Source organism: Trachemys scripta, chromosome 21 (assembly GCF_013100865.1).
Source record: "Trachemys scripta elegans isolate TJP31775 chromosome 21, CAS_Tse_1.0, whole genome shotgun sequence".
NCBI classification, from domain to species: Eukaryota; Metazoa; Chordata; order Testudines; family Emydidae; genus Trachemys; species Trachemys scripta.
This window is the reverse complement of record NC_048318.1, coordinates 3,721,240-3,745,650: the sequence shown is the minus strand read 5'-3', so window position 1 is coordinate 3,745,650 and position 24,411 is coordinate 3,721,240. Positions and strand designations below refer to the sequence as shown.

The following is a 24,411-nucleotide window of genomic DNA, read 5'->3' as shown; positions in this document are numbered from 1 at the left end:
GGACATGTCCGGCTTTTTGGGATTTCCCCCCCGGACGGGGATTTGGAGCCCAAAAAGCCGGACATGTCCGGGAAAATCTGGACGTATAGTAACCCTATAGATAATCCTTCCACACCCCAACTGCCAATTTCTTGAGCATTCATAGCCCGCCATACCATTTCCATACCCAGTTGTGGCCCTCGGACCAAAAAGTTTGCCCACCCCTGGTCTAGGAGCTCAACTTATTTAGCTTAACAAAGAGAAGGTTAAAGGGTGACTTGATCAATCTGTAAGTACCTACATGGGGAACAAATACTTAATAATGGGCTCTTCAATCTATCAGAGAAGGGTTTAACATGATCCAATGGTTGGAGGTTGAAGCTAGACAAATTGAGACTTGAATTTTTACACCTTATTTCCAGAGTGAGAGTGATCAGCCACTGGAACAATTTACCATAATACCTATCCCCATGACGGAGTGACCTAGCCCACAACACAGAACTTCTGAAGCCATGTCTGTGATTCCCCCACCTACAGCTTTTTAAAGGCTTGCAAAAATATCCCAGTCTCATTCAGTCCCAGTCTGATGTGGCTTGTTTAAAACTCCAGCTGATGCGAACAGGCACATGCAGAGAACAAGACTGGCCAAACTTTATATAGATCCCCTAAGTATAGATTTCAGTCTGGGAGAATGCAGCTATCTGAGATGCACCCATCCTAACTCCCTTTCAATATCAGCTGCTGTCAGACTCCGGCTGGCCCCTCCCCCAGCCCCACTTCATCTGCACACACAATTCTTGCAGCTGCATTTGCCAACAATTTGCAATTGCAGGGTGTTAAATGTTAGGCTGCCAGCTGCTTTCCAGAGTCCAATTAAAACTAGCTGAGCAAAGTTGAGTGCAGCAGAAAATTCTCCATTTAAGACTCCCGGCTTTTGTGCTGGAAGATTAACAGGTTCTTGGGTCGCTCTGTAGTATGTCCTGACAGAATCGGTGAGATCAGATGAGATAATGGCACGGGTTATTTCACAGATAGCAATCGGCTACAACAGTTGCACATGCATACCCCACACACACACTAACAACAACAGAAAGCCAGATACATCATTAGACTGCGCTGTGTAGAACGGGGCAGGCAACGTGATCTGAATCCCTGAACATGGTGGAATCCATTTCAAAAGGGAGAGACCCAATAAAGAAGACCAATTTCTACTCCAAACCATTATATACACCATGCTGTGAAAGTAATAATAATAATAACCTATCCAGCCATTAAAAGAATGTTGCTTTTAATGGGCTCTAATGAGGATATCAATTTAACAGCGCTGGATGGAAGATGGAGGGGTATAATAACAGCAAGACAGATTAATCAGCCTGCGCTGGGGTGAATTTCACCCCTGAAGACAGAGCGTACTCCAGCCCGTCTGCATCCCTTCAGCATGCACCGCCTGGTTCCCCATTGCCTTACACTCTGAGAGATGGATTTTCCACTTGTCTACGTTCACTTTCCACTGAACTTAAATTGGCTGGAGATCCCCCTGGGGAATTTTCCCTATGTAGGTATTAAGCTGCTGGAGGCAGCATAACTGCCTCCTACACCAGCTCCTTTACTGGGATAAGCAGGAGGAGGGGGCATGCCAGTAGACAAAGTGGGGCCAAGATGGGAGGGGACATGAGGAAGCCAAACTCTACTATGCTAGGGCCTCGACTGGCTCCCTTATGGAGCTGACATCAGCAGTGGAATTTAGAGTTGTCATCCTGCTGCTCTAATGTCTGCCAGGACCAAGCGGCCCGGGACCAAGGAACCACACCTGGCTACTTGCAGCCACCTCTGGCCACTCAGATGTAGCGGGGCCTGTGTCGTCATTGAAGTCCATCTAGCTATTAAGCTACCTGCTCGCGTGCACTCTCTCACTAGCTCTCCCTTTTCATTCTGTCTACCTAGCTAGCTATGCACCCAGGTACTTTATACGGCCCTCATCATTGTGATACCTGTGCAAAGCAGATGTGAAATGCTGCCCAGTTAGAAGGGGACTGTTGTATACCGCTGCTCGGCACTGGTGTCAGTGACTTTGCATGGTGCATGGCATTGCAGAAGCAAGCCCTAGGAGTTAAAGTGGGCGGATACATCATGCATAAGGCTCTGGCAGGGCTCTTCGCAATGGGGAGGGGATGTCAAATCCCTCTGTGCAGAGCTAGGACTTGGATGGTGCATGGGCTTTGTGTTCCCCGGTCAGTCTCATGTGCATGGGGGGGGGGGGTGCTGCAGCTGGTGCATCAGTGACAGCTATAGCTAAAGTAGAATGTTTCCATTTTAACCCCTTGTTTTCAATTCTCCACAATGTTCCAAACCTTTCATATCCCAGGCTGACGCTTTCCAGTTACAATCTCTGCCTGATTTCTCCCTCTCCCCCCTCCCCCGCCGGGTAGTTTGAGCAAAAAATGTCTGACCTTTTTTGAATGAGAGGACAGAAGGAAACATTCCCAGTCCCCATTATAGAAACCAAAAAAATGCTTGGATCACTTTATTTAAACAGCTTCAACATCAAAATGGCTGGGGTCTGAGAATTGAAATTTGGCTTGGAAATAGCCTGCATTGAAGAAACGTGTTGCTGGGAAAATTGGGTTTGATTTGAGTGAGTTGGAGGGTTTGGATATCCAATTCACATACAGGTGGTACTGTTGGCCCAATTCTCAATGACAGCAAGGCTCTTTTACAAACACCCCACCAGTCTAAAAGAGCCGTAATGTGGGTGAACTTTCCTTCCTGAGCCTTTGGACTGCCACAGCAGTGTAAAGGGGTCTTAGTGCGACTGAGAAGCAGTCTGTAGTCTGTAGCCCAGTCCATGCATGCATGGTACAATGAGCTAGGCAGCATCTCCTGCCCCACTCTGAGTTCCATCCTGCAAGGTGCTGAGTACTCTGTTCTGAAGCACCTGAGTAGTTCCATGGATTTTGATGAGTTCGGGGTCTGTGCACCCTACTCCTGGAAGAACTGAGTTTTTGCTGTCTAATATAATGAGCATTGACCTGTGAAAAAAATTGTGCACCCGCCACAGAAAGTTTTCAGCATCCTGACAAGCAGAAGTCCTTGCGTTAACTGTGCATCTTGCGTGAGATTCTGTGCTGCGCCTGTTTTCCCTGGGGCAAGGCAGGGCTAAGGTGGCTTGACGCACCCTCCCAAGCCTGGGCTGCTCTAAGAGCTGGAAGGCCCCCTGGCATATCCTAAAACAGCTCTGGGAGCCTATGTGCATTGCCACAACCTGCCCAGATTGCCCTGTCAGTACTGCCACTATCCACACAGTGTGCTGCAGACCCGTCCAGAACATGTTCTCCCATCCCTACCCCTACCCCCAGAGTGTCCCCTCCACATGGGCTTGCAAGGGGTTCCTCCACTCAAAGGGCAATCTGATGGTGGTTTTCCACAGTGCCTGCACTGGAAGAATCCTCCCCTGGCCAGTTATGGGGCTTTTAGGGCCCCTTTAAAAAGAGCTGGAGTAGTATACAGATGTAAAGGATCCCAGAGGGGAGGATCTCCCCGGACTATCCCGGGATGTCTAGAGAAATAAACCCATTTATAGAACTGTTTTAACCTAGACAATTCCGTTAAGAAACTACATTAAAAGAATATCACAGTTGCTGAATATCAGGGCTAAGCACTTAAGTCAGAAGATGCCAAAATGACCTATTCCTTGCACCCTCCCCCAACTCTGCCACCTTGTGTGTATGCCATTATGTTACTGTCTGTTCGCACGGCCCCATCGGCTTCTCAGATGGTACCATGTAATAGCAGTGGAGCTGGCTGGAGATTTCCCGATGGAATGCTTTTCCTTTGGATTTGTCAAAAGGGAAACATTTAATGTCCATTTTGACAACATTTTGTTTGGGGTAGGGAGGAATGGAGCATTTTGATTTCCCATTTAAAAATGACTTTTCATTTCAATTTTTTTTATTTTTTGTAATCGTAAAAATGTAGGACTGGAAGGGACCTCGACAGGTGTGAGGCAGAACTAAGTATTATCCAGACCATCTCTGACAGGTGTTTGTCTAACCTGCTCTTAAAAAGCTCCAATGACGGAGATTCCACAACCTCTCTAGGCAATTTATTCCAGCACTTAGCTACCCTGACATGTAGGAAGTTTTTCCTAATGTCCAACCTAAATCTCCCTTGGTGCAATTTAAGCCCATTACTATTTCTCAGTGGTTAAGGAGAACAATTTATCACCCTCCTCTTTATAACAGTCTTTTCGGTACTTGAAGACTATTACCATATTCCCACCCCCCCCTCAGTCTTCTCTTCACCAGACTAAACACATCCAATTTTCTTTCCTTGTAGGTTGTTTTCTAAACCTTTAATCGTTTTTGTTGCTCTCCTCAGGACTTTCTTGAATTGGTCCACATATTTCCCAAAGCGTGGTGCCCAGAACTGGACACAATACTCCAGTTGAGGCCTTATCAGTGCTAAGTAGAGTGGAAGAATTACTTCTCATATCTTGCTTACAACACTCCTGCTAATACATTCCAGAATGATGTTTGCTTTTTTTGCAGAAGTATTACATTGTTGATTCGTATTTAGTTTGTGATCCACTATGACCCCCGGACCCCTTTCTGCAGAACTCCTTCCTAGGAAGTCATTTCCCATTTTGTATTTGTGTAATTGATTGTTCCTTCCTAAGTTTAGTATCTTGCATTTGTCCTTATTGAATTTCATCCGATTTACTTCAAACTATTTCTCCAGTTTGTCAAGATCATTTCAAATTCTAATCCTGTCCTCCTAAGCACTTGCAACCCGTCCCATCTTGGTATCATCTGCAAACTTTACTCTCTAAGTATGCTCTATGGCGTTATCCAAATCATTTATGAAGATATTGAATAGCACCAAACCCGGGACAGATCCCTGCAGGGCCACACTCAATATGCCCTTCCAGCTTGATTGTGAGCCACTGATAACTGCAATCTGAGTACACTTTTCCAACCAGTTGTGCACCCATCATATAGTAGGTTCGTCTAGGCTATATTTCTCTAGTTTGTTTATAAAAAGGTCATGTGAGACAGTATCAAAAGCCTTATTCAAGTCAAGATAGATCACATTTACTGCTTCCTCTATTCACCAGGCTTGTTACCCTGTCAAAGAAGGATATTAGGTTGGTTTGACATGGTTTGTTCCTGACAGATCCATGTTGACTGTTACTTACCTTATTTTCTTCTAGGTACTTACATACTGATTGTTCGATTATTTGCTCCATTATCTTTCCAGGTACCAAAATTAAGCTGACTGGTCTGTAATTCCCTGGATTGTCCTTATTCCCTTTTTTATAGATAGGTCCTATATTAGCTCTTTTATCTGTCCTCTGGGATCTCTCCTGTCCTCCATGAGTTCACAAAGATAATCACTCATGGCTCAGAAATCTTTTCAGCCAGTTCTTCAAGTATTCTAGGACGTATTTCATCAGGCTCTACTGACTTGAAGACATCTGACTTGTCTAAGAAATTCTTAACTTGTTCTTTTCCTATTTTAGCCTCAGATCCTACCCCATTTACAGTGATGTTCACTGTGTTAGTCATCCATTCACCGCTAACACTTTTTTGGTGAAAACTGAAACAGAACAGGCATTTAACACTTTGACCATTGCTGTGTTTTCTGTTATTGTCTTTCCCTCCTCATTGAGCAGTGGGCCTACCCCGTCATTAGTCTTCCTCTTGCTTGTCATGTATTTGTAAAATGTTTTCTTGTTACTCTTTATGTCCCTAGCTAGTTTAATGTCATTATTTGCCTTTGCTTTTCTAATTTTGTCCCTACCTGCTTGCGTTAATTTTTTTTAATATTCATCCTTCATAATTTGACCTAGTTTCCACTTTTTGTATGACTCTCTTTTGAGTTTCACATCATTGAAGATCTCCTGATTAAGCCAGGATGGTCTCTTACCATACTTCATCTCTTTCCTATGCATTGGGATAGTTTGCTGTTGTGCTCTTAATAACGTTTCTGTAAAAAACTGCCAACTGGCCTGAATTCTTTTCCCTTAGACTTGCTTCCCACGGGATGTTACCTACCAATTCTGAGTGTTCTAAAGTCTGCCTTCTTGAAGTCTGTTGTCTTTATTCAGCTGTTTTCCCTCCTACCATTCCTTAGAATAATGAACTCTATCATTTTGTGATCACTTTCACCCATGCTGCCTTCCACCTTCAAATTCTCAACCAGTTCCTCCATTTGTCAGAATCCAATCTAGAACAGCCTCTCGCCAGTCACTTTCTCCACCTTCTGTAATAAAAAGTTATCTCCAATGCATTGCAAGAACTTTTTGGATAATCTGAGCGCCGCTATATTATTTTCCCAACAGGTGTCTGGGTAGTTGAAATCCTCCATCACCATCAAGTCCTGTGCTTTGGATGATTTTGTTGTTTTAAAAACAGCCTCATCTATCTCTTCTTCCTGGTTAGGTGGTCTAAGTAGACCCTACCGTGACATCACCCTTATTTTTTGCCCCTTTTATCTTTACCCTAAGACTCTCAAGAGGTATACCTCCCACTTCTATCTCGACCAAAGTGTATATGTCTTTGCTATCCAAGACAATACCTCCTCCCTTTTTCCCAGCCTGTACATCCTGAACAAGCTGTACCCTTCTAGAGCAATATTCCAGTCGTGAATTAGCCCACCGAGTCTCTGTGATGCCAATTATGTCGTAAGTATGGTTATTCACTAGAATTTCTAGTTCTTCCTGTTTGTTCCCCATGCTTCTTGCATTAGTATACAGACATGTACAATGTATATTAGATTTCCCCTCTATAGTTCCTCCTTGCTCCTTTATCCCTGCTGTGATTGTCCATGTTCCCCCAGATTCCGACCCTTCACCCAGGTCTCCATGTTTTGGACTTACCAGGGAGCTTGTGTCTCTTGCTCGTGTTGAACCTAGTTTAAAGCCTGCCTCACTAAGTTAGCCAGTCTGTATCCAAAGATTCATAGAATATCAGGGTTGGAAGGGAGGAGGTCATCTGGTCCAATCCCCTGCTCAAAGCAGGACCAATCCCCAGACAGATTTTTGCCCTAGATTCCTAAATGGCTCCCTCAAGGATTGAACTCACAACCCTGAGTTTAGCAGGCCAATGCTCAAACCACTGAGCTATCCCTCCCCATCTTCTTCTTCTTCCTTGCTAGGTAGTCCCCATCTCTGCTCAGCAGTCCTTCTCGGAACAGCATCCCAGGGCTGAGAAAGCCAAAGCCCTCCTGCCGACACCATCCACGCAGCCACTAATATAATTTTTTTTTAAAAAAAGACAAAATTTGAAACAAAACCTTTTGATTGCTGTGAAATGATTTTTTTTTTCCCCTGAAATTTTGTTTCATGGCAAAGTTTGTATTGGTTTTGTTTTCATTCCAGTTTCGGAATTGGAAAAAAATCCAAAATCTTGGAATTTCCCACAACATGGAAAATCCAGTGTCCACCCTGTTTTAAATATCTGATTATTATTCACCAAACTTGCATGCATGGAGAAGACCAAGGAGAAAGCAGAATATAGCCAGGTCATGGTAGCTGGAGAAGGCAGAAAGACTGGAGCCACTGGTCCGTGTCTTACTCTTAAAGAGGCTAGTTTAGGCACTCAAGCAGAGGTCTGCATAGATCTGCCTCCTTATTTGCATAATAGGCAGGGCTAACTCAGTAGAAGCCACTAGTCACGGATTGGTGGATGGCTACTCCGGTAAGAATTGCTTTTAAAACAGGCATTTTCAGAGCATTAAAATCTAAACACTCCAGGGGTGGAGATGCTGAGAATCTGGCTACCCCATACCTAATCTGTAGGGGAAGGTTGGTGCTTCTCCCAGGGCTGGAACATTCCCCACTGACCCTGCAAAAGCCTGTGTGGGAACCCCATGGGATTGGGGTGAGAATGGACAGCAGCATCCCTCCTTCCCCCAACCATGCTATCAGCATTAATGCCCTGGGTTTCCCCTCTGCCTGGTAGAATCCCCCCACCAGCACCATCACCAGTGGGCAGGGAGCAATGCCCTGACATCACAGCTTCAGCATGTGAGCACGGCTCTTCCTGAAGCTAGAGATAGCAAGGAGTCAGCGTGGGGGCTCAGAGCCTCCTTGCTGATGGCCCAGACTCGGCAAGCACCACTCCCTGCTGCACGCCCTTTTCACAGCGGATTTGGCCAAAACCTCCGCAGAGCTGCAGATCCGCAGCCCTATGGTCCCCTAGCCCATCCCTACTCCTAACTGCTCAATGCATGCTATGGCCAGAGGAGAGCACATCTCCATAACACACAGCACTTTGAACCTCCTGGCCTCCCTCCTCACAGTCCGAGTCATTCCACTGAAACCCAGGCCTTCTATGGCACCCAGAGGATTTGGCCTGGCATCTGCATAGTCCAGTTTCTACTGCACAGGCTATGCCGAATGTTAGCTTTGATATAGCTGCACCGTAGTTACTGTCCCAGACTGAAAGACCTTTCCTTTAACAATAAGCACTCCAAGGAGTGAGTCCATCCCATGAACCAACAGCCCAAGAAATCACTTGATAGCAAATCAACTTCTTATTTTTTTCATTTAAAAGAGCATCAAAAAATGTTCTCACATCATAACAAGCCTGCTCTCCCCATCCAGCGATTGAGAGGAGTGCGGAGGGCTAGGCTGTCTGATGGGAAAGAAAGTTTGCTTTAAATACAACACATCTGGATTCAGGATCTGCCTTCCAAATAAAATAGCTGAGTCATAACCCCCCTCTCCCCTTCCAAAAAACCAACCCAAAGCCCCACCAGGGTTTGTAATGGAAACACTAAGTGACTCCAGCTGGAACATCTGTTCAATGTGATTTCCGTTCCACCAGCCACATCAAAGCCAGCCTCCTGTGAGTTATGCACTGAACATCACAAGTGGGATTAAAATCATGTTGAATAGTTTGATATGCCATAAACTATTTATACTGCCAGAGCCCAGTTGCTGTATTGAAATTCACATCCTGCGTGCCAGGGTGGAGACGGGCTGGCTCGCTGCTTCGCCAGACCCGTTTGGGGAAGCTCAGTGCCTCCACATACCAGGTGGTTGCTCATTTTGATGCCTTTTTTAATGGGCCTAGAGGATTGTGCTTTTCTTTAAGTGAGATGGAGGTAAAGGAATGAGAATTCAGGGCAAGTCAGTGACAGCAAGGTCGGGGGGCGTGGGATTTTAACCGATGTAATAGCTGCCCCTGGTACCAGCGTATCTGAGGACTTCAGACCATATTTATACTCTCAACATTCCTGGGATGCAGGGCAGGGCTGGGCTATGTTCCCCTATTGTACAGAGCGGGAACTGATGCACAGAAAGACTAAGTGACTTGGGTAAGGTCACAGACATTAATGCAAAGAATTGAACTTACATTTCCTGAGTCCCAAGCTGTCACCTGGGCTGCCAAACCATCCTTCCTCTCTAGGCGAGAGTGGGCGGAGACGAGAATGGGTCCTGGGGTGAGCAGAGGCTCAAGGTGGCCAGGAGGGTGGAGGGGATTAAGGTAGCTATGAGCCAACTTTCATGCAGGGATCTGTAAGCATTTCACGGACATTAGTGCGAGAGCTCTCCCAGCACCTTTGCCTTGTAACTGTTCCCAGTGTGCTGCATCTCTAACCAGATCACTGCTTTCCACACGTAAGCCATAGCATTGCAGGACGTAACAGCGAGCGGGTACTGAAGGGCCCATGATCTCCCATTTGTCATGGTGGTTTCTCCCCTAGATGGGTAGAAGGTACTCACTTGCTGCTCTTCCTCCCCCTCCACTCAGTGCATGTGTTAGAATCAGCGCTCTTTCAAATGATGCTGCCAAACCTGTGGCCAGGGGGCCCCCTTGAAGAGGGCCTTCCCCTCAACAAGACAGCTCAAGATGTCAGTGCTGCAGTAGGGTGGAATAAGAGTTGCACCAGGCTCTCTGGTGAAAACATCCATCCCACAGGGAATCATGACTGCTTCGTTTGTTCCTGAGCCTACACCGGGGCACCACACAGATTGCTTCCTCCTACTGATTAACAGGGAACTCCATCCATACTCCATAAACAGTGTCACTGACAGCTTACACACACACACACTCTCTCTCTCTCTCACTTCCCACCCACTGGCATGGCTGTTTAGAGCAAGGAGGTCACACACCAAACTTCCACTGCAGGTGGATGGTGGGCCAGTTGCATGGCACTGCAGAGGACTCCAGCTTTGGTCAGACACTGATACCCTTCTGTTTCACAGCACCGTACAGGGTACTGGTCAACATGAGCAAGGGCATGAGTCTGCCCCTCTGCTTGCACTTGCCCTGCTCCTTGGGTTCCTGGAGGCAGCATATATTTTCTTTTCCCTGCTTCCAGCTCCAAGCATGCCCTGCATGTGTAAGCTTTGATTCTCCCCCCAAAGCAGAGTAATGGAGTCAGTGGAGATCCAGCAAGGTTCTTAAGCACGTATCTAAGGGTCTGCCTTCACTGCATCATTAACTCAGGTGATCAGCACCTAGGCTAGGCTAGCCTAGCCCGAATGTGAGCAACCATCCTGCACCACTCTACCCTGCATGACTGCATCTTCATTGGTGCTGCTCTTCCCCCATGTGGGGTGCTAGGCCTTCTGTGGGCATATCCCATGCTTCTTAAAGCTGCCCTCAGCTGACCAGCTCAGTTTCTTTTCCAAAGACTTGTGAGAGAACGTGTCTGTCCTTTTGAGCACAAGGGGAGAATTGGAGGACTACTGGCATTCAAGGCCGGGCTTTGGAGCTGGGCTCCGGCTCCACTCCAGCTCCAGGCAAAAACCTGCAGCTCCACTGCTTCAGAGCTGCTCCTGGCTCCAACTCCAAAGCCCTGATGCAAGGAATGTAGCCTGTGTCCTCACTACTAAAGGAAGCAGCATCTGGGCTGTAGCCTATACCCCTCGCCAGGCCAGCTGGCCTGGGTTTAAAGCACCACCGAACTCAGGTGAGAGGGCTCTGTGTGCAGACAGGAGGGGGATTAGGGACAACACCCTTGCTAACTCTGCAGTGAAACATACCCCCACATCACTGAAGCCAATAAGGTACTCAGGGGCTCAAAGACAGGCATTTGCCTTGCTGAATCGGGACCCAGGCCAGTAGTCTTGATCCTGTTCATACCAAATAATGTTTGGCAAATGAGACTATGCGATATGTGTGTGCATGTGTGTATACGCTCCTCCCAGTTGGCTGCCGGCTGGGGCAAGTCAATTCAATCATTCGAATTAATTTACAAGCAGTCAGGAAGGAATTATTATAATTGTAACCGAGTGGCATTACATTATGATGAGTTATCATTTATGTAAATGTCTTTAAAAAAATATGTGCAGGTGTCTCCCTTTGTTATGGGGAATCTCTGGAACGTTACCGGAGCATTAGACAACACAATCCCATTTGTGACAGGAAAGATCAAAGACTTTTTAATTCATTTTCTCCTTTTTATCTACATTTTTTAAGTGCAGAAGGGAGCCCTGCTCCTTTTCATACATAGAGGCTCCTCTATAAATCCTAAACACAGCTACTAAACCATCAAACAATGGGGAAGCTACTAAAGAGAAGTGTGATTCATACTTAACAAAGGAAGGTGATTAGCTGTTGTTGCATAACAATGGGGAAGTGTCAGGACACCTGCAAATGAATTAGGAGCGGGCTATATATCTCTGGGCTGTTGTGTTAGCACATCTCATTTATATTCCCAACTGCGCTGCCTTTATTGTCATTTGAATTGCACATTTTTAAATGAGATTAGGGTAAATTGAAAATACCTGTAATTTCCCGACATAATTTCCCATCAAGAAGGCAGGTGGCTGCGCTCACAACGAAGCAGGGAGCTGGCAGTGTAAATTCGCCCACCTAATGAGGTGGGAGCCTGGCGAAGGAGAAGGTAGATCAGCATCCTGCTTTGCTGTCCAGATATTTATTCTTCTGTCTCTCTGAGACGGCCACCTCTCTGCGTGACCTCTCCACTGCCATGAATCCTGCCAAGCTCACTCACAGGGGCTAACCCCGCCACTCCCTTGTTTTGCTCAGCCCAGTGGGATCCCGCAGAAAGGACGTCTGCCTACCGAGGTGAGCGCCGCACAGCTCTGACTCGCTTGCTATGCCCTAAGGAACCACCGGGGAGGGCCTGGAGCAGCACCTGGCTTACTTTGGACCCATACCTGAAGGCACCGAGGACCAGCAATGGCTGTTTTTGCAGGAGAGCTTTCTTCCTCGCCAGCCTCTTCTCTGGCCTTCTGCCCGCTATGGGTGCATTTGCCTCCGCTGCAGCTCTTCTCACCTGAAAGTGCTGTCGGATGGGGGCTCAGTGGCTTAGGTGAAATGGGTTGTTCTCGTAATACCACCTTCCTGCCTGGGTCATCGGCAGCAGGAATTGGACCTGGGTTCTCTGGTTGTAAAACCATAACCCTCTGTTGCCTTCTAGGTGTGACCCAGCCACCAGTAGGAGACAGAGCACTGCCCCAAGAGGAGCATGGAGAGTGGAATCTCTGATGTTCTATAGCCTGGGATCACACAGGAGCTCACATTAAGATGATCCGAATGGTCCCTTCTAGCCTCATAATCTATTAATCCCCCGGGGGGGGTCAATCCAGCTCGGGGACAAGACAGTACGGTGGGGTGAGAGTGAAACATGCTCATTCTGTACCTGTGTGCATAGATGGGTGCGACATACCAAGGTACAATCTAGACTGTTGAGCAGCTGTGTCACCCCTGTCCTGCAGCCTTGGGTGCCTTTCAATGACTTGCTGAAGTAGCTCCCACCTGGGCCGCTCACAAACAGCCTCCCAGCATGCAAACCCTATCCCGAGTGACTGGGTGTCACTGCAGCCTGCCAGCCACACTTGGGTTACACTCTGGCTGTCACCAGCCTTGGTTATACTGCAGGGTGACCCCAACACACCCCCAGTCCCAGGTTTCCCCCCATCACTGTATGCCCTGTGCTGCCCAGCCCTCTCCTGGACAGTACGAAATATTTTAAGTTTATTATTCCTTTATGGGAACAATAAGCCAGCTTATTAATTCAAATAGTTATTCAGACACTTCAATTTACACACACTGGATTAGATAAAACAGTAAAACAAGTGTATTGGCTACAAAGAGAGACATTTTAAATTAATACAAGTAATGAGGCATAACAGTCCGAAATGATTACAAGAAAAATAAAGATAAGACGTTTACTAATACCTAGCTTAACAAACTGTATCAGATTCAAGCAAAATTTCTCACCACATGCTTTCAGCCATCTCTGGCCAAACCCCATAGGGCAGGATCCCTCCCCCAGAGTCCAGCGCTTGCTTCTGTTTTCTCTTTAGGTGCAGTGAATGCGATAGGCAGAGAGAAAGGGGTGTCTTGGGGTGCCGGTCCCCCTGCTGAGAAGCATTTCCAGCTGGGAACAAAGCTACAGGCAGTCTGTGCGGACAGGAACTCCATGCTGTTTCTTTGCTAAAATGTAAATGTTTTCCCCGCCTCCTTTTCTGCCAAAGAATAGCCACCTAGCAGGTAATGACCCATTAGCCTTGTTTATACCTGGCTGAGGCATCAGCTTGCCCTCTGTCTCTGAGGAACTGGTTTGGCCACTCCCCAGACTTCTCTGGAAAACCTACTTTTAGTTGTGATCTCAGTTTATTTTTATAACTTCACACACAACACTGCTACGTGCATTTTGCCATGACATTACTGATCAGCAAATTATGAGTTTTTAAATGATACCTCACAAGGCATACCTTGGATAAACATTATTACAAAAGTGTCTTTTAGGGCGTGAACACGGGAATAGTCTATCACAGGAGGATATTGTTCTTCAAGACTGCTAACCTTTCCACCACAATGAAGTTCACTGAAAAAGCTAAATTTAAAGAGAGAGGCTAGGGAAGGCAGCTCGTTGGATCCTTAAAGATCTCATTCTCCGTCTCCAAATTTCTGCTGGGAACACGAATCTGGGGAGCATCTGTCTTGCGTTATCTGACATCACCAGGAAGCTTCCGTGGTGGAATACAGGGCCTGGATATCTGTCTCACCGCCATCTGTTCTGTGCTGTGTGGTTCAACTAGCCCGTCTCTATCACAAGAGATGTGCACTCGGGTTATTGCACCTGTGAGAAACGCCCATAACTCAGCATCTCTGTAGATGTAGGAGCCTGTTCCACTCAGCCCACAGGACCACCGCACCTTCCCGCACCCTCCAATGTACCTCTGCCCGGAAAAGGTGCCAGACTGGCATCCCTGGGAATGCAGAGCTGGTGCAGTGTCAATGACGGGTTCCCCCTGCCAATGTTCCTCATAGAAGTCTCACGGATATCTAGCAGGGAAAAGGTGAGCTCAGGTTCCATGCACATTCAGGTCTCTCTGCTTAGCCACGCCCTCTCACGTGCTCTGTGTAGATCTGAACAGCGCAGGGGAAGCTTACAGGTGAAATCGTGGCCTCATTCAAGTCTCTCCTATTGCGTGCAATAGGGCCAGGATTTCACCCGTGTGTGTTGTGAATAAAAAAAGTGCTGTAGCCTCCAGTGCTATCTAGCAGGCCCTTTCACCGGCATTGTCTTCTTTCACATCACACATGCAAATCTCCTGCGGACAGATCCTAAATCCTTGATGTCAGTGGCACTGTTCTGATTCACAGCGGCCCGTGCTTTTCAGTTACCTCCTTTTTTGGTGGCTCAAATTCGGCCTGATTTGTTTCCAGGATAAAAGTCCCAGGTGTTCTCATTAATTTCCCGTGAGAGTTGCTGTCATCTTCCGTTTTGCTCAGCAAAGGGTGCAAGGGGCCTGGTGTCTGTGCAGCAGGTACCATTCCAAATGGCAGCACAAACCAATATCAGCACAGACGCCCGATGCAGAACACATCATGCAAATCAGCCCCATTCTGCGGCACTCTGAAGGGGTTTTGTGTTTTCCTCTTTGCAAGCGAGGTAGGTATCTCATGAACAAATGACACCTCATTCTACGACAAGCTGGGGAGCTCTGAGCAATGAGACTCTGCTCCCACCTCCTCGAGACCTGCCACTTCTTTGGGGACTGATGCCCCTGACCACCACCACTAGCTCTGCCCACTCTACTGATTAGCATTAATGAGAGACAGCTGTCAAGGTTGTCACCAAAAAGACTCCATCTGCATCCGTCCAGTGGAGTTCTGAACTGTTCTCTCTCTCTGAGCCCCGTTTGGAAGAAGTACGACAGAAGGAGGCTAGAGAGAGCTAGTGAAACATGAGCTAAGGGAACAGCAAACAGACTGGATGTGCTAGCCACCTGGATCATAATACCTTTGTGATACAGTCAGGACCATTGGACACCCTTGGGAAGGAGGATGGACTTGTGGTTCATAGATACATGGATGTGTAGAGTTTAGAGTCAAAGGGACCATTAGATTCTCCTGTCTATCACCGGCGATAGAATTTCATGCACTTACTCCTGTACCGAGCCCCATATCTTGTGTTTGGTTAAAGCTTCTTTCAGGAAGGCCTCCAGGCTTGATTTGAAAACAACAAGAGATGGGGAATCCACCACTTCCCTTGGTGGATTGTTCAAATGGTTAAATCATCATCACAGATTTGTGCCTAATGTCCAGTTTGGCTAAGCCAATGGGCCTGCAGCCATTCTATTCTTGGCTTTTCCATTGACCATCATGCAAGAAGCAGCAGGGTCATGACTTGAGCCCTATGGAAGGACCTTTTGGGCAATCTAGACTCCTCTGGCCCTTGTGTGTGGGAGCACAAGCATGGCGATGGTGTCTATCCCACTCTACAAGGGGGAAGCGTCTTAGGCCCCGCATATCCCTATAGGGTGAGGAGCAATCCAGGCTTTACTCTCTCCATGCCTGGGGTGAAATGTGGGGTTAGTACCAGCACCTTCCTCCGTACAACGGGCTAGCTGTGCTCACCTGCGTCAGCGGGCCGCTAGGTGGGAACAGTTAAGAAGCTCCTTGGATGGAAGCTGCATCATTGCAATGTGTTCCCATCAGCATTCAAAGGAAGCCAGTTTCCTAGGTTCAGAAGAATTCAGTGAACTGCTCTTCCCTTTGTTACTTTTCCTGTCCTGCTGCCTGGTTCCAGTGTGATCCACAAAGTCCAGCATCTTGCCATCTGGGTGACTAAAGATAGGCTCCTAATCCCCAAATTTAGGCACCTAAAATAAAAGCGGCCTTATTACCCAAGGTGCTGAGCGTTCCCATGTCCCCACTCAAGTCAACAGGAGTTGTGGGAGTTCTGAAACTCATCCCACTTTTAGGTGCCACCCTGATGAATAATGGAGCCATGAATGCTGGTGTAACCCACTGGTGAGTGTGTGTTACAGGTCCTTCTCCTTGCTAACCTACTGACAATACCAGTCTGTTACAGCCCCAGCTGTGGAGCCTTGGCTCGTTAGCTCAAGCTGCAGCAGCTCATGCTCATAGCTCTGGAAGTCCCCTATTCAAGCCCCCCAGTCTGTCGGCCAGGAGGGCAGCCATCACACTGAATGAGATCGGTCTGAAGGCTGAGACCATGGTTGAGAGAGACCGCAGCTGCGATTCTCAAAGCTGCCTAGGGGATTTCAACACCCAGTTCCCATTAATTTTAATAGGATCTTGGCATCCAAATCCCACAGGCAACTTTGGGAATCCCAGCTGTGGTCTCTCTCAGCCATACCTTCAGACCAAAGGTGGCACCCCCTTGGGCAGCATCACTGATATTTCCCCACAGAAGCACAGGGGCAACCTTAGAGCTCCTGCATTGGTCTCCAACAGGGCAGTGGGAGAATCCCCTGCTTTTAGCAGTAGGTCCTATAGGAAAATACTCTACTATTAAAGGATGAGGAATCAGCAGATGGTGGTAATCATCAGCTGACTTCCCTTCTGTGATAGCAGCACATGAAGTTGGCTTGCAGAGGGCTGATTTCTAACCCCAGTGGAGACTCCAAAGCATACACAAGAACTGACTTCCTGGCCATGCCTATCCCAACATCCAGATCTATCCCAGATGGATGCCCCACTGCGGACCTGCCTCTTCACAAAGGCAGCTGTACCTTCCTAGGGCTGATTGAACCTCACCCTTACTGAGCTCTGAGTCGTGAGCTCCTTTTGTATTTCTGGGTGAAGCTTTTGTACTTAGATCACAGTGTAAGGAATCCATGTTCTATAAACAGTCACTACACAAATCTTGGACCAGGGCCTGGATCCCTGCTTCTTCAGCTGTAGGCCTCCACCATGTGAACTAAAGGAAAGCCTTTCATTGGAACTAGGAGTAGATCCCTCATCCTCTCTGTGGCCAAGACACTAGCAGGTAACATCACAGACACACAGAGAAAGCTAAGACATCACATCGGGAAATGTCTTGGCTTCCTAGAACACTTGTTGATAAAGCCAAGCTCTATAGAGATTTTGCTAAGCAACATAAGACATGTTAAAGTGGATCAGACCCAAGGTCCTTGTAGTCCAAGGTCCTGTCTCGTACAGTGGCCAGATCCTTCAGTAAAAGATATAAGTAGTAGATGTGGGATCATCTTCCCCCAGCCCGGTCTCGGTTCGTTAGAGATTGGCTTAAATCCTGAAGCTTGGGGTTTAATAACCCTGTCATTAATGATGATAAGTCTGGATAGTCTTTATAGCCATGTACATGTCCAACCCTTGCTGAAGCTTTCTTCTCTTCTCTTCACCTCTCTTCTAAATTTTGTTGGGCAGTAAGTATTTTAGATGCTTATCATATAAAAGGCAAAATAACAGAGAGTATCAGTCTAAAGAAAGGTCTGTGACACCAGTTAGGACTTGGCAGGGATGATTAGGCTGATGAAAGAGAGTAAATGCCGCTTTCAAGGTAATAGATGCACAAAAAATCATCATTACAGAGTGCAATGTGAGACAGGAACATTTCAAAGCAAGACAGTTTATTCCCTTAAATGGGATTCACAAGCCTCCCTTTATTTTTTGAAGTGAAATGTCATGTCTGAGCTTGTATGTGCATTAAATCGTGGTAGATTTAAGAACTCCCAGCCAGCATGGGAATATTAGCAAGTACCATGCAGCGTAGGAATGTGATGGGCACGGCTGGCTTGGAAAGTGCTTCTGGATCCTTTGGGAGGAAAGGCACTAAAGAAATGCAAAGTGATGTCACTGTTGGAGGCCCATCTAACTAATAGGATGGTTCTTCTTCTAATCTAAATAGGTTCTTATCCCATGCTCATCACTGCAGTATCTGAGGCCCAGATCCTCAAAGATATTTAGGTGCCCAGCTCCCGTGGAAATCAGTGACAGGCACCTAAATACTTTTGCATATCTGGGCCTGAGTGCCTTCCAGTAGTGAAATAAGTGAGGTGCCCACATGTGTGTCATGTGTTTGTCTTCTCATCCTCTCCCCAGGGGGAGAAGCGTGTGCAGGGGAGAGCTTTGTTTTGGAGGGGGCGGATATATAGCTGTTGCTCTACGCTGACATTGGAGAATTGCAGGTCAAAGAAATGTGCTTTGCCCTTGGATGGAAGGTGGGAAGCTTTGTGATGGGCCTTAGTGAGTTCATTCCAAAAGTCATGGGCCAGCCCCCAAGTGCACTCTGTCTCACAGAGCTTTACCTTTCTTCTGCCAACAAAGGCTTGAAATTCCCTCCTGTCCAACAGTGAAGGCCCTCAAGATAGAGGGGCTCAGGTCAGTAGTGATCACTTTCTGTTGTTACTTTCTGTCTGCTTCTGGGTGGCTTGGTCACCTCCATCTCGTTGCCAGTGAACAAGTGTCTAGATTACAAGATCACCATCCCCACTGGCATTCACTGGTACTTCTGCTGGCCTTAACACAGAGAGGTTGAGATCTGAATGGGCCTTGGAAACAGAATTCCCCTTGAGCTAATTCTCCCAGGTCAAGGGTGGGGCCCATTAGTGAGACAATGAAGGCAGAGCTGGCCAGCTGCTGAAGTGTGCAGAGCACATGTGAGGGATAAACAGAGCCCTTCAGTCTCAAGGGCTCTAATCCTAGGAATGGTGGTGACAGCAGGATGGTCCCAGTCAGCCCCAGGCCTCCTGGATTCTGTGCCCACCTCTGTGGGTACTTGCCCAAGTCACGTTTCCAATACTTACACACTCCCTGTGTGTAAAATGGGGATAATGACGCCTGCCTCCCAGCAGGATCCTGGAGTGGGTTGTAAAAGTCCTGAGCCATTCGCTTTAGAAATGAAAGCAAGCTAGCGCGTCCCCCTGCTGGACCCTTAGCTGATTTTTGGTACAGTGCATAAGTTATTAACATGAACAATGTGAAAGCATGGGGTCTTGCCCCAGGCTATTAAACAGACCACTGAAAGTCTCCCTTGGAAAAGTCCCCATCCCACGTGGCTTAGATGGACCCCGCTGAAACCTCAGGGCCTGATTTTTAGAGGTGCAGAACTCCAAGTAAAACCGATGGGAACAGCAGTTGCTCAACGCCACTGTAAATCAGCCATCCACCCCCGAGGCCTTGGATAGAGCGGAGTGCTGGAGAACAGGAGCGGATGGTCCGTGTGGGTTGGTGTGGTAGTGGGCAAACATTTAAGCTGCAGATCAGCATGTGGACTCTGGGCAGTCTGGAATGCATCCTGGCTGCTTGTTGCCTTGGTTCTGTTATAGCAAAAGAATGCTGGTGCAGAGCACAAGTCCGGTAAGGGTTTGATGTCTGCAATAACATCTCCTCCTCCAGGTGGCCTCCAAAGGCACAAAGGTGGGAATGGGGAGAGGGTCAGCATACAGCACAGTTCAGCAGCTCTAGAGGAGCAACACATTCTCAGCACATGTTGTACAAGTCTGGCTTGCTGCCTTGTGGGGATGTGTGTATGCTTCCTTGTGTGTATCTATGCACAGTGTGCCTAGGAGTGAATATTGTGTGGCTGTATGTTAGGGTGCAGCACATGTCTTTGTGTGGGCCCCTGTGTATACATGCACGTGTTGTTTGCCTGTGTATGAGAGAGAGAGGTGTGTATTCTAGTTTTTGTGCGTGTCTGTGTGAGCTGTGATGTGTGCATATCCGTGTGTGGGGGGCTGTGCGTGATGTGTGTGTGCATTAGGATAATTGCTGTGCCGTGTCATTTAGCACTGGATGGTTCTAGTTTCTTCTCTGTCTTTCAGCTCTTTATCTTGAGTCGTCTCCAGCTGGGATGATCCCTGACTTATTAGCCATCAAAGCCAGGGGTCAGCCCCCTCTGCCCCAGTGTTTGCCCAGATAACAGACAGAGCCAAAAACCAGGGAGGAGAAAAGAGAAAGGGAGAGGAGAGAAGGCAAGAGAAGAATGTCAGACCTGAACTGGACTTTCATTGGCTGGAAGATCCAGTGAGCACCATGCCTCACCTCCCAGGGAGAGTGCAAACGGTGATGAGCTACTGAGTGATCCGTGAGTGCGCAGATAGATAGATTGGTGACGTAGTAGGAGTACCTGTATGTAAGAGACCTGTTTGAGGTTCTTTTGCCAATAGCCTCCTTACAGAGAAGAGAGAAATGGAGGAAACATTTAGGGGTGATACTGCCAAGAGCTGACCTGTTTTGTTAGGATCCCTGAGGTACATCCTCCTCAGCCAGAATTAAGAGGAGAAGGCCAGTCACAGACAAGCAGCTGTTGACGGGGGTGTGCCCAAAGCCAGGGCCACAGTGTGATCCAGTGGCTAAGCGGGGGGCTGCCGAGACCCGGGTTCTGTTTGCTGTTCTGCTGTGTGACCTTGGATAAGTAATTCCCTGCTCTGCTCCGTTTCCTTTCTCTGTCTCGTCTATTTAGTCTAAGCACTTTAGGGTAAGAACTGTCTTGAACAGTGTATTTGTACAGCCCCTTGCACAATGGGGCCTGAGCTCCTGCTGCTAGACAAATAATACTGTAATATAAATAATGAGGAGGGCAGAGTGTGCTTGTGAACTAACCCCAATGCTGCAAATGCCTCCTGTGCTGCCTTTCACACCATCCTCGCTGAACTCAGCACATGCCCCAGTGTTTGCTGGCACTTGCTCCATCCGAAGCATCCTCTTCAGCCCATCGCTGAGCTGATCACCGGAACAGCAGGCTCTGAACCTGGTAAAGGCCCCTTAGTCCCTCTGTCTCTTGGAGCAAAGAAAGAAGCCCCATGAGCTGCACTGTGGGTGGAAAGGCCCTGTATAGATTTGGGAGAGAGACCCTGAGACTCATGCAGCACATAAGTGGCCGAGTTGGGAACAGAGCCTGTGAGCCCCAACTCCCCGATCTCTGCTGTGTCCCAAAGAGCACATGGCTTCACCAAGTGCTTTCGGGACTTTGGACTTCTGGCATGAAAGGGTTTAAATCAATCACTTGGGTCACATACCTGCCAGTTAGCATTCACCCACTGCAGCAGAAGGCATGGCCGGAGCTGAGCGATGCGCCTTCTGCGGCAGTCCAATACACTTATCCATGTGACAGCTGATGGATTGTCGATGTCTCCTTGCAGACCCGCCTCTCGTCAACTTGTCCGTAGAGCCCCAGCCAGTGCTTGAGGACAACACGGTGAAGTTTCACTGCTCTGCCAAGGCTAACCCAGCGGCAACCCAGTACAGGTAAGACTGCCCGCCAGGAGTGGGCTTTTGTTCGCTATGGGGGATGTTTAACACTGCCCCCTTACTGGAGTCATGCTCATGTTGATGTACTCTACTGGCTGGCCGTATGGAGCTGCTTCCCTGAGTGCAGCCAGTGGTTTTGGAGCTGTTGTGTATTGCTGTGTTTATTACCATGCGTGGCTACAGCCTGGCACCTGCTCTTCTGGATTGGATAAGATGGGCTTTGGCCCAACTGCACTGACCATGTGATGTATTAGGTGGGGTATAGAACTAGCATTGCTCCCTCCTGTACCGGAATGGACCTGCTCCCGCATACCCACTCCCTCTCCTGGCTGAGCAGGGCTGCTGCAGCCAGAGACCAGTGCTGTCTGGTGCTCCAGCCACAGTCTGTCCCCTCGATAGTGCTGTTGTATGTTAATGGACTCCATCTCTGCAACGGCCGCCGGCTGCATTTTGCTGCACACACCAAACTCCTTGGTCAGAGATTCACTGGCACTTTAGAGGGGATTAGAGCCCTTGCAGCATGGTAGCGTAACCATATGTTTGGGGGCATAACGATCAAAACACACACTGAATGAACAGTCTATTATGGGAGAATTTGGGGGTTGTTTGTTTTTTACATAGTCTTTTCGAAAGATACAATTTCATTAGCATCTCTGGGCTTCTATTGCACTCTTGGTACCCAGGCCAGAGGCTGTTTAATCAGAACAGTATAAGGTAAAATGCAGGATCATTGGAGGCCACCTAGCATAGAGTGGTGGTTCTCAACCAGGGGTGCGTGTACCCCTGGGGGTACACAGAGAGGTCTTCTAGGGGGTACATCAGCTCATCTAAATATTTGCCTAGTTTTACAACAGGCGACATAAAAAGCACTAGCGAAGACAATACAAACTAAAATGTCATATAGATAATGACTTGTTTATACCGCTGTATATACCATACACTGAACTGTAAGTACAATATTGATATTCCAATCGATTTATTTTATAATTATATGGTAAAAATGTGAAAGGAAGCAATTTGTCAGTAACAGTGCGCTGTGACACTTTTGTATTTTTATGTCTGATTTGGTAAGCAAGTAGTTAATAAGTGAGGTGAAACTTGGGGGTACGCAAGACAAATCAGCCTCCTGAAAGGGGTACAGTCGTTTGGAAAGCTTGAGAGCCACTGGCATAGAGTGGGGGTGTTCAAACTGGGGGTCCAAAACAGGGCCAGGGGTTCACTCAAGACTGGGGGTGGGCAGGAAATGTTTTCCCTCTCCTGAAAGAATTTTTGAGATTTCAATATTTTTTCGCATCCTGAAAAGTCAAAAATCTCAAATATTTTTGCAAACCAGCAAACTGAAAAGAAATTGTGCCAGGTCAATCGAAACCGTTCATTTCGATCATTTCAGTTTCAACATGTTTCATTTTTATTTTCACTTTTTTAACCCCTTTTTAAAATGTAAATGTACTAACATTTAGAATTGGAAAGTCATTTCAACTCAAACAACAAAAAATGTCAAAACAAAACATTTGGACAATTTCCAAATTTTTCTTTTCCAAAAATTTTTCGTTTCAGGGGATTTGTCAAATCTGATCCTGTTTCATGACCAGTTTTAGAAAAATCGGCATTTTTTGGTGAAAAAAAAAAGTTTCATCAAAAATTTCCTAACCAGCACAACTCACGACCGCCCTGCTCCAAATATGGGGAGGATCTTGGCCAGATCCAGCTAGATGGAGAAGGTTGTAGAGTCTGGGAGGCTAGAAAAAGTTGCTAATACCTGGACTTCTGTGTTCCAGTCTTAAATTTGCCAATGACCTTGGAGAAAGTCATTGAATCTGTCTGCGCCTCAGAAATAATACCCTTCTCCCAGGGGGTCTCTTAGTGGTAAATTAATGTTCACAAAAGTCAGGGTCAGACTGGTTCAACACCATGGGTCACTTTTCTCGAGGGTCCATCTTGCACCCCAGAATCTAAGCTTTTGAGTTAAAAAAAAAAAATCAAAACCTTCGAGCCCTTATGACTGGATAGAAAATGCTCAGAATGTGACTAATTGCATAGCAGTGCTGTGGTGTCTGCCTGAATCTACGGACAACCTGCTACAATAGCTCTGAAAGAGGTGTGAGCAGACCCGTTTATCCTAGCCGAGTGTGAACGCTGAATCCCAGTGGCGCTGATTTAAATAGCCAGAGTGGGGCAGCATGAGCTGTGGAACGGGCACAGGTTGGGGAATCCAGAGGCTCTGAGTTCTAACCCAGCCTCTCACAGTGTGATGTTGAGCAAGTCATTTCACCTTCCTGTCTCAATTTCCTCTTCTGTAGAATAATACTTGCCTACCACTTGCATATGATTTGAGAATTAATTAGCCAATGACTAATTACAGTACAGTGTTTTCCACATGTGACGCGATATACCATAGAACCTCCGAGTTCCGAACACCTTGGAATGGAGGTTGTTAGTAATTCTGAAATGTCTGTAACTCTGAACAAGACATTATGGTGGTTCTTTCAAAAGTTTCCAACTGAACATTGACTTAATACAGCTTTGAAACTTTACTGTGCAGAAGAAAAATGCTGCTTTCCCTTTATTTTCTTTTCGTAGTTTACGTTTAACACAGTACTGTACTGTATTTTTTTTGGCCTCTGCTGCTGCCTGATTGTGTACTTCCGATTCCAAACGAGGTATGCGGTTGACTGGTCAGTTTGTAACTCTGGTGTTCGTAACACTAGATGTTACTGTATAAAGGTTATGTATTAGTGGTGTCGTTAACCACTTCATTGATGATCAAAGCATATGAGAAAGGAGAGGGCCAATCATATTATCAGGATCTGCACAAGGGTTCTATAAATGACTTAGACTAGAAACTGACTGTACAGAATTCAACTATATATATACAGGCAATAGATTTCCAAAGGGGTCCGCAAATGAAAAAAGGTTGAGAACCACTGCACCAGACAACATCACTTCTCTTGTTGGCCCTCCTTCAGCATTGCAGTGGCTT

The 24,411-nt window shown here is 47.0% G+C and overlaps 1 protein-coding gene across 2 annotated transcripts in view; it reads left to right on the top strand.

Annotated features, from left to right (window-relative positions):
• The window catches only part of KIRREL3 (kirre like nephrin family adhesion molecule 3), a 708,943-nt gene that overhangs the window by 536,568 nt on the left and 147,964 nt on the right, over positions 1–24,411 (top strand). For both annotated transcript variants that reach the window (XM_034754766.1, XM_034754765.1), the window contains exon 7: positions 21,323–21,428. In XM_034754766.1, coding sequence (XP_034610657.1) covers positions 21,323–21,428 — 106 coding nt within the window. The remainder of the gene's footprint in view (positions 1–21,322; positions 21,429–24,411) is intronic.